This window comes from Sinocyclocheilus rhinocerous, unplaced genomic scaffold (assembly GCF_001515625.1).
Source record: "Sinocyclocheilus rhinocerous isolate Xijiao unplaced genomic scaffold, SAMN03320098_v1.1 scaffold245, whole genome shotgun sequence".
NCBI classification, from domain to species: Eukaryota; Metazoa; Chordata; class Actinopteri; order Cypriniformes; family Cyprinidae; genus Sinocyclocheilus; species Sinocyclocheilus rhinocerous.
In genome coordinates this window covers 563406-573713 of record NW_015659923.1, presented here as the reverse complement: position 1 = coordinate 573713, position 10308 = coordinate 563406, and the positions used below count along the sequence as shown (strand labels likewise).

The 10308-nt window shown below is 38.9% G+C and overlaps 1 protein-coding gene across 1 annotated transcript; it reads left to right on the top strand.

Moving 5' to 3' along the window:
- Nucleotides 1-4521: 4521 nt before the first annotated feature.
- Nucleotides 4522-10308, top strand: insig1 (insulin induced gene 1). The gene is made up of 6 exons (XM_016533326.1): nucleotides 4522-4758; nucleotides 4899-5238; nucleotides 5821-5945; nucleotides 6523-6689; nucleotides 6925-7024; nucleotides 8883-10308. The coding sequence occupies exons 2-6, from the start codon at nucleotides 4905-4907 to the stop codon at nucleotides 8910-8912; spliced, it is 756 nt and encodes a 251-aa protein (XP_016388812.1). The 5' UTR covers nucleotides 4522-4758; nucleotides 4899-4904; the 3' UTR covers nucleotides 8913-10308.

Genomic DNA, 10308 nt, shown 5'->3' with positions numbered 1-10308 from the left:
CAATGAAATTGGATCAGAGGCGGGGTCAAAACATTTGGAAATTTGGAGGGAATCTACAGCGTTTCAAAAAGGCGGGGCATAGAGGAGAAACAATAATGTACAGTATGTGGAAAATAATGTGTTTTTTTTACTTTAAACCGCATAAACACATTTCATTACACCAAATACACAAAATAATGTTCTTTTTAGCAGCATCATATGACCCCTTTAAGTAAAACTCCCATGAGCGAATATTTTATCTCCAAATAACTTGCTAATGATAACTATTGAGCATTCTAGAACAGCAACATTGTTTATTCAAATAACCAGCTCTTCTCATTAGCAATTTAAATATTCAAGTACTTGTTTTGTTCCTGTGTTAATATCAACAATTTTTTTTATTTTTTTTTTTGCAGTTTTGGTCAGAAGGGATAGAAGAGGACCTAGAGGCCCCAACAAAATCCAAACAAAATGATATTACCAACTATAATTTTGTAAGAGATATTTTAGTAATTGAGATTAGCATTTTGCAATCCTTTATCTGATAAACCCAAGCAATGAAATAAAGGTTCATCTCTTAAAATGGTGAGCTCTAAAGGTGAAGTCTAAATGTGAAATGAAGATGAGCTACTCCGTATTTACAGCTAACAGTAGGAAAAAAATGAGCGAGGAAAAAATTATATAAGCAAAATGCAACACATCAACAAGCATTCACGCAGCAATGTATTGCCAAAAATTCTGTGAAAGAGGATAAAATTGGCCCTTGAGCTTAATCCCGTGTCTCAAAGGATGGATTAGAACGTTTCAACCACAGAACTTCATGTTGTGTCAGGGGAGGGCATAAGGATGTCTCGCCTGATGAGTCAATTTAAAGCAGCCACTTTAACATTTTCATTATTTTGAATATGCTGCTATTCCACCCAGACTTGCTGCTTAATCTCTGCCACGCTTCATCTGGGATTCATTTGATCTGTCATAACATCCTGCTGCTGAAGCGTCTAGAGAGACTGTTAGAGAGAAATGAGGAAGGCATATTTTTTATCTTTTACATTTTTCTCAAATAAAGAGAAATAATTAGGTGAGTCGTTTACATGCAGTTGTGTTTGTACATATATATACAGTACTTTGAAAAAAATTGTAAATTTTCCCCCTAATTTATGCATCGATTTTATAAATGCATTTTTAGCATGCTCTTTAGTGCTCACTTTCATTGCCAGCATTTAGATTATGATAATGATCCTTTATTTAAAGGTGTCCAGAAGAGGCAATAGTTAAGTAGTTTAATGATAAAGGCCAATTATAATTATTATTATAATTAATTCCTTAACATCTTCATATGTTAAAATATTATTTTTGTGTCCAAATCGTCACATTTATTGTTGAGCAGCCACAGTTTATTTTCATGCAATCACGTGCCTCTCTGCCTGTCAACCATTTCAAGTTTTCTCTTTTTTCCTTTCTTTATGCCACCATGTCCTTCAGCTCTTAGGTCAATGCAAGTAAAATCAACATTTTTGTCTTTGGTTCTGCCGCTTTCTTCTTATTGGCTATAGATGGTTAAATAAATGCTAAAAGACCACACAATGGAAATACATGGACTTTCGCTGTGGGTTAGATTTTGAATGCTGGACATACTGATCGATGGGAAATTTTCAAGTTTTCATCATGAATGTCATCATGAAACGGTAGGCCTAAAAAATGTAGATGAAATTACATTTTGAATGGTGTCTGTACATTAAAGCGGTTCAGCTGAAATCCTTGCAAGCATCTGTGGAGAAGAAAAATAAAATGTTTGAGGACTCTGTCTCTGCAGTCCTGCCTTGCACTGTGATAACTGAATGAAATCATGTGCGCGTGGTGGTGAAGGATGAGAAGAGCCTCACTGGGGCCTCAGTTGTAGAGGAGGAAGGATGGCCGTAGGGAGTTTCCTGTCTGCCTCACGCTTCTGTACCACCCACTCCCCCTCCTCAGAAAAGCTGCCTCTCCCCAGACGTTATCTCTCTCCCACACATTGCCACACAGATGATGTGCCACAAAGCACTGCTGAGTATAAGCCACTATAGGGCTGAATTTCCACATGGCGTATTGTCCTCTCAACCAGACAAAAATTAAATCTAGCCTGTAAAAAGGATCTGTGTTTGCATGAGCTTCCTGTGCATTATGCCACTGCATGCCATCTTCCTTCAGTTTGTGAGGCTAAATCAGATTCTTAAGATTCTAGAAGACAGAAACGGATGAAAATTTTTTCTAGAAATGATTTAACGTTAGTAGCTAAACATAATAATCCCTGTTTGTTAACCTGGGTAACTGAACTCATTATGCCCAAAACAATGAAAGATTTAAATGGTGTTAAAAAACTGTAAATCAGATTTAAGATGACAAAGTCATTTTCTATAGGCCTAAAATGACTATATGTATTAATGCTAAAAAATAAATATACATTTAACATAGATCAGCTATTTGATTTCATTCCTAGCACTAGTAGTGTGTATTAACGGTCTATTAATGTTGAATAATGTGAAACTCTGTGTATAGGAAAACTTTGTACATCTGACCTATACAGATTTAAAAAAGACCTTAAAACAGCAGTTCTTCTAGGTAGGTCATAATGTGCACAAAGAAAAAAACGAAAGACCTTCAAATGTGATCCACCTTAGGTCAATAAATGTTCCTATTCAAATGACATTTGTGTACTAGCATTCAGATACAGATACAGTTCTAATTCTATTGATTTTTATTTATTATAAAATCATTTCAAATTAATGGAATGAGCTTTTTGAGAACACTGAATCATGTCCTTTGTGCATTTAAAACAAATGAAATGACAAATTTTCTTATTTTTACAAAGTCAGCATGTCTTCCCCAGTAGAACAACAACAATCACTAAATATTTAATTATAAAATATTCCAAACCAATAAAAGAATGACTCTCTCACTACAGTTATTGCTCTTCAGTTGTGTTTGCCTGAGGATTTGAAAGAAAGTGTCCACACTTAAAAAAACAATCTGAATGTGAAAGATGATTCACTTCTAAACATCTAAAGGGCATGCATTCACATTCCAAAGCTTTGAGTTTAGGTACTTTCACCCGAATAACGTTAACTTCGCTCACAATGGATTTCAGTTAATCTCCCAACTCAACAATATAATTGTTTATTTTCCACTCCTGAGCATTACAAATGGATCTATGATTGTATGTTTGCTTTGTCATAAATTTGTTTAAATATGAGCCAGCCCTAGGAGCAAGGCTTCCCCAGTCTACTCTCTGTTCCTCCCAAGGTTTCTTCCTCATCTACTTAAGATCTTTCAGAGTTTTTCAACAGCTGCTGTTGCCTTTGGCACTATTTTTTGTAAAGCTGCTTTGGAGCGATACGTACTGTGAAAACCACAACACAAATAAATCAAACTGAATTGAAAATTTAATGGGATCCTGTGGTTAATGGGGCTAAATTGCTCAATGAATGGATCTTTAGCACCTGCAATTATAGCATTTGAAAAATGTTTTTGGGTGAAGGACAGACATAGGCTACTGTTTGCGCTTGGTTAACAGGGCAGACACAACCGAAATGCTTACAACACATCAGTTACGTATACAGTATGTTGTTTTTGTACCAGCATATCTATACAATCACATGTCCTCGCATGAACGATAAGCCATGTTTAGTATGTAGCCTAGTTGCTGACAGTCATTCTCGACAAAGGGCAAACATCTGACCCATCTATCTGGTGAGCAGTGGTTCCACTCAGGTGAGAGTTTGAACTCTGCTCTGTTCTGAATCAATAAATGTACTATGAGTACACAAGCTTATTTACTATGAAGGAACATCCCACTGAGCATCATGACCCGATTCCCTCCTTTCAGTCCCATGGACACCGTCCAACACATGCATCACGTACTGCACGCTGTCACGTATACGAAAACCAACAGGGCCTGTTCATTCCCAAACAATATAGTGTTCAGATTTACATAATGCTATCTTGTCGGACCGCTACAAAATATTACAACTTAGTTTCCCCATCATGCAGTTTTGTTTTAGTGCAAACAGGTGACTGTTGCTTCAAATTAAACAACAAGAAAATCTCTAATCAGTGCAGTACTGTTCTGTGAAAAGGATTTGGCCAAGCAACGTCATTAAACCTTATCCAGAAGTTTAAAACTTTGCTTGACTCTTTGTCATCACGTCAGTCCACACACACACACACACACACACGTTAGTTTCTGTGAATTGTGGGGACTTTCAATAGACTTCTATTACTTTTATACTGTTTATACTGACCAAACGATATTTTCTATCCCCTAACCCTAAACATATCCCTTACAGAAAACCTGTTTGCATTGTTACACTTTCAGATAAACATCATTTACTATTTTTTATATATTTTTCCCTCATGGGGACCGCAGGCCGGTCCCCACAATGTCACAAAATTTCAGGTTTTACACACACACACACTCACACGCCAACGAACAGCTGACGGCAGTGAACATCAACAAACGCGTGTCCTGAGAGGGAGGTGGCGTGCGCTCGCGTCATATGGCCCGCCGCTCTCTGATTGGCCAGCGCGACTCACCAGACATGACCGCGCTTGTTTTCTGCAGAGGAAGCGCGCGTGTGGCACTATTGTAATGTGCAATGAAAGAGACAGCAGCGTTTCGCGAAGAGATGATGTGACCAAACAACACATCTTAAACCATCTTCTGTTAGATTAGCGTTTTGCAAAATAGCTTTGAAAAGCACCGACGCGCTGCCGTTTAGACGAGGACACTGCCTAAGGATCAAGGTGGGTTTCAATAGCCTACACTTCCACTAAGAGCGATCTGCTTTACAGGGCTAGAAGTATTTGTAGTATAATAGCTTGACTTTAGACATAATTATTTGAACATTTTTCCACACGAATAATTACGTTTTCGCTTCTCGCAGTGCCAAATGCCAAGACTAGAGGAACACTGTTGGAGCTGCTCCTGTTCACCCAGTGTAAAGACGCAGGAGCTGTCAAGCGCCAGCTGGATTGTTTGTAAAACGGGTGAAATGATGTCCATCATAACCTCAGTGTTGCGCCACGCATACGGCTCTATGCACAGCCTCCAGTCCGCTAACTTAATGCGACGGGGGCTCGTGTTGTTTATCGTCGGAGTAGTTCTCGCTTTGGTGCTGAACTTACTCCAGATCCAGAGAAATGTTACATTGTTTCCAGAGGAAGTGCTGGACACGCTTTTTTCGTCGGCCTGGTGGATCCCCCTCTGCTGTGGCACTGCTGCTGGTGAGTCATTGTTTTGTTTGTATCGATAGGGCAAAAACCTTCTGCGTGCCTTTTGTTATTGTATTTGCATTACGTAAGAGTCCTCATATGATGATTTGGGGTCAGTTTTGTGGACATTGGGCTCTGTCGCTATCGGTTAGCGCTGCCCTGGAAACAGCCGGGCATTTGGGGTCAGTCTTTGGGGTGCTGCTCTTTCATTGGCTGCGCTCAGAACGGGTGAGCTGCGAGGAGGCACGCCATTGGCTGGAAGGCAGAACATGCCACTTGCAGAAAAGAGAAACACGGAAGTCGTGTGCAGCAGAAATTCATAAATAATTCGGTCACACACAGCTCCTCCCCCTGCATTCCTCACAGTCCACATAGTGGTCACATACCACATATTTTACTATAGAAAATGGCTTTTTGTGAACTTTCGCTCTTCATGTTACTCTGTTAATGGCTAAAACAAAAGTTGTCTGCTTGTGTTCTAAAAAGCAGTCAAACAAACAATACAATTTAGATTGACATCAATCTGATTTTTTTCCCCTGCACGATTTGAAGAGTTACTGTTGTTTAAAGCACTTATGTTTTCTCTTTCCGCAGCTGTGGTTGGTCTCTTGTACCCCTGCTTGGACCACCATCTTGGAGAACCACACAAGTTTAAGCGGGAGTGGGCAAGTGTGATGCGCTGCATTGCTGTTTTTGTGGGCATCAATCACGCCAGTGCTGTATCCTTACCAGTCACGCTCATGAAACCGTAGCCTGAAAGAGGAGCATCTGTTTTGAGATTTGTGTTGTTTTAAGGCTGGAAAACACCACACAACCTTTCTGAATAGTTTTCAAAAATATTAGGCATCATACATCAAACAACTGAGGATGTTGTTCCAAACTCAAATTCATGCAGAAAAATGCACATCATTGCTAGGAGATGCTTGATAGATGAAAATAACTCTTAACATTTGTTTTAAAAACATAAAAGAAAAATTAAAACTGAATCTGTGCCCATGATACAATAGTTTTAACTCTGACTGCTCAGAATCAAAAGACTTTTTCGCCAACAAGCATTGACTCCTCCAGACTGCATTTTGGTGCAAAAATATGGGCTAAAGTCATGTAGTGTACTCCAGCCTTTAATCAGAAATATATATTATTACTGGAATTACACAGAAACCGATTTCCTCAAATACCAGTAAGTCCTTCAGTTATTATCACACATGAAGTCTCTAAATGTTTTTTAACATTTATCTAAGGAAAGTCCTAACTTAGAACTAACTCGTATTTCCCTTAAGTCAAAGTACCTCACAGAAACTGGACTTTGCCAATAATGTGCAGCTTTCACTAACTCTGGCTGCCCTGTCTCTGGGCCTCTGGTGGACGTTTGACCGTTCCAGGAGTGGCTTTGGTCTAGGGCTGACCACTGCTTTTCTAGCCACCCTCATTGCTCAGCTGCTGGTCTACAATGGCATCTACCAGTAAGTTATGACTCACACAAATTGAGACATTGCAGTCGAAAACAGTTTGTCATGTATCATCAATTACCAAGTGACAGCTGAGTCACAGGCTCACTCCTGTATTTATATTGCATGTTTAGTCATCAGATATGAGATGTTTGTAAATGTCTGAATGTGTCATTTTCTGATCATAGCTTAACAGTTGTTGGAAGTTATTAGTGAGTTGTTTCAGTGCATTTCTTTTAATGTTTCTCAGGTATACGTCTCCAGACTTCTTGTATGTACGTTCGTGGCTGCCTTGTATATTCTTTTCTGGTGGAGTGACAGTTGGAAACATCGGCCGACAGCTAGCTATGGTAAGAAACTTTTCCCCATATTTTCTGCTCACCAAACCCTTTTCCTGTCTTTCACAATCCATGGAATCATTTTAGTAAAGTACCTCTGTTAGATTACTCATGTATTGTCTTTAGTTTCCTGGAGTGCTCTGCACTAGGCCAGGCAGCTCTTTTGTGTTCAGAAACGAAACTTAAATGGGGCACACCTACAGAAGCAAAAGTGAAACTGAATATCCTGGAATGGTTCATCAGCTATTCATAGCACTCAGTGTAAATGTATAAAATAACCAGGCAGCCTAAATGTTTTAGGAAACAAATCAGACTTGGAGCCAGATTATTACACACAACAGTCTGTGTACAATTTAGCATGCAAGTATTCAGACGAGATTAGTTTTCTAAACAACATTAGAGATATGGCCGTTAACATAAGACGTCTGTGATTTCATAAACTGATTCAGACATGGTTGGGATTCAAGTGGTATTCCAGCTTTTAACGTTAGCAAAAGGCAACAGTGACAAATGTAGCTTTCGTTTTTGTATTTGATGAAGGACCACATGTTGGCTAAAAAAATTGTAGACAGCTTGGCCTGTAACTTTTATAGATGTTATATGTTCGATTTGCAAATATAGATGTTTATGTGGAAAACTAGGGATCTAGACTATACTTTTTGAATTTTCTTACAGCACACCTAAATTTGACTAGAAATGTGTGGAAAAATAGCTTTTCTATCAAGTGCATTCCTTTTTAGTGATGAGTTTGTTAACGGTTTCCAGTGCTGGGCTGAAACGTCATGCCTGGACATCTTAATTAGCTGCTGATTGTAGTCTGAGGCATGTTTATGCCATCCCCTCCAAGCCTTCTCAGTCAGCTGTGGCTCTTTGTCTTGCTGACATAACCTCGTTCTTTCTCAATAAGGGCGTGAAAGCAGATTACGCTCCTTGTTTTTCATGCTCATGGTCAGAGAGATGGTAAACAAAGTGCTTTACTGGCTCCAAGTGGTGCATTCTACACGTTTTTCCCGGGTGTTTTTTGTTTTCGAGTTGGCACCAGCTGATTTTGCTTGACCAGCTGGGATTAGTGCTCTGCTAGTATTTTTCTCAACTTTCTTTATGAAGTGGCCAGTTAAGAGATGCAGTGGACTCACAAACTGGATCTATCTGAATATACTGAATAGAGACCATTGATGTGTCTGTGAATTTCTATTTTGTAGTCTATAGATGGCTATATCTTCTAAATATAACTCTAGAATTAAGCACCTAATAGTAACTAACACTATTCAAACAATGGCAAAGACCGTATTATGATTACCATTTAAACTGTTTGCACTATACACGGTTTGGTTTTGGAGGATTAAATGTTCTCTTAGAGATTGCTCTTTTTGGAGACTGGCCAGCTGCCCATGAGTGAGGCATATGAGAGAGTGTTGGCGTATGAAGGGCTATCATATTTTACAGGGCACCACATCCACACAAGCCTTGTATAATTTGTGCATATACAAGGCTTGTCATATATATAGTGCATACTAATTATAGCCACAATGTTGAGGGGCCAAGTGAGCTTTAACAGGAGCAGCTTCAGCTTTGTGACAAAACCAGTTTTGAATTGCCCAAAGCACCTTTTTAAATGCACACATTTGGTGCTGGGACATATTTAGGTAGTTAGAAAGTAAGTTGAGTGCTCTGACTTCCAATACTTAGTGCATATTAATAATTCTTTTTAGGTATTTTGCACAGTGGTACAGTTTATGCCTGTTCCTTTATTCTAGGTAATTAGGGGGTGAATGCAAATCAAGCTGTTTCCATTTTTTTGTCTGTTTGGTTATGCGAGATGTGCAAACACTGCATTTTCTTTACTAACGGACTATCTGTTTCTCCACAGGGCTCAACTGAGAAGCCTCATAATGACTAAGTGGATGTCAGAGGTCATGAAGTGAGCTTCAAAGAGTGCCAAAACAGAGGGCCTTCAAACTGAGACTCTATATTGGGTGTTCCTGGTTTCTGTCCAAGTGTAACTTCTGCTCTTAATTTTACTCCTCTTTATAATGATGCAAGAAATCAAAGAGCAGGTTGGTCTGAGTTGGCCCGGTGTGCCATGAACAGCACTTTTGAACAGCCAAAAGAATCCCCCTGGCATTCATTACTACCATCAGCGTTGTCGTCGTTACAGCTCCTTGCAGTAGTGTTACTGGTAACGTCAGTCTCCTTATTACCAGGTTGCTGGAGTGCCGCTATTGGACTGTACAAAATCATAACTAGCTTCACTTTCACCGAAGGTGAAAGAGTGAAAAGTAGTGGTGAAACTTTGTGTATACGAATGTGTGTGTGTGCTGGTCCCTGTGGATAAGGCCAGGGAAAAAAAGGTGGTGTGGAAGTGCACACTTTTTTGTTTTACTTTGCGCTGGAGAGCCGAAAGAGAAATCAAAGGGAAAAAATTGAAGACTGTGCAAAATAACTAAACCATCCAAAGAGGTCTGTGTACTGTCTATATAGGATTTGTTGTAGTTTTATTTTTGAAAACGCTCGCAGCACTGCGAGTCTCTCATACAGACTGACCACCTTGAGTGTTATTTTGAGTACCAGAGAGGTTTGATTTGCCAATCACATTTGTGCCGACTGGTTAGTGTAGTATATTGACTGAATTGATTGTGTTTTTATCATACTTTGTTGCTAACGCAGACCAAAAGTAAAACTAGAAACATTTGTTTTCAAGAAATTAAGTGGCACCTTGAAATAAGAATTAAATGTACGTTAAAACATCAAGGATGCTCCTATTTGTATTAATGTAAACTCATAAAAATGGTGTAAAGAATTCAATTTAAAGGTTTCTAAATCAAAAGGTTGGAAACTTGTGATAACTAAACATCCAGAAGACATTTGTACTGCGGCCTCGAAGGTTTGCAATCTGTGATTGCCTTTGTATTATAGAATTAAGTGCTTTTGTCACTTCCTCTCCAGTACAGTCATTTTTCTTTTTCTTTGTACTTTATTCATTGTGTATTGCTTATCACATGCAGCCGCTTCTATATCTAATATAAGAGGAATCACTGGGCTAGTGTGTAGGTTTGGGGGTCTTGGCAAATGAAGTGCAATCAGTTTCTTTGAGCCTGGTATCTTTCATATTTATTACTTTTTATAATGTTAAGGTACCCCAGACGACTCATGCAGTATAGCAACATACCAGCAATAAACACATTGTTTATACATATATGTGAAGATGTAATATGACAGCAGACTCATTTTTAAAAGAAGTCACACACAAAAGATAATATTGCAAATGATACCAATGACCATTTCCACTGTTCTGG

What these genes read in the sequence shown, in the direction of transcription:
- insig1 (XM_016533326.1), top strand. Translation starts at nt 4,905, where the DNA reads ATGCCAAGACTAGAGGAACACTGTTGGAGCTGCTCCTGTTCACCCAGT. An exon ending in CTGCTGTGGCACTGCTGCTG is followed by an intron (nt 5,239 to 5,820) that starts GTGAGTCATTGT and finishes CTCTTTCCGCAG; the next exon opens with CTGTGGTTGGTCTCTTGTAC. An exon ending in GCATCAATCACGCCAGTGCT is followed by an intron (nt 5,946 to 6,522) that starts GTATCCTTACCA and finishes AGTACCTCACAG; the next exon opens with AAACTGGACTTTGCCAATAA.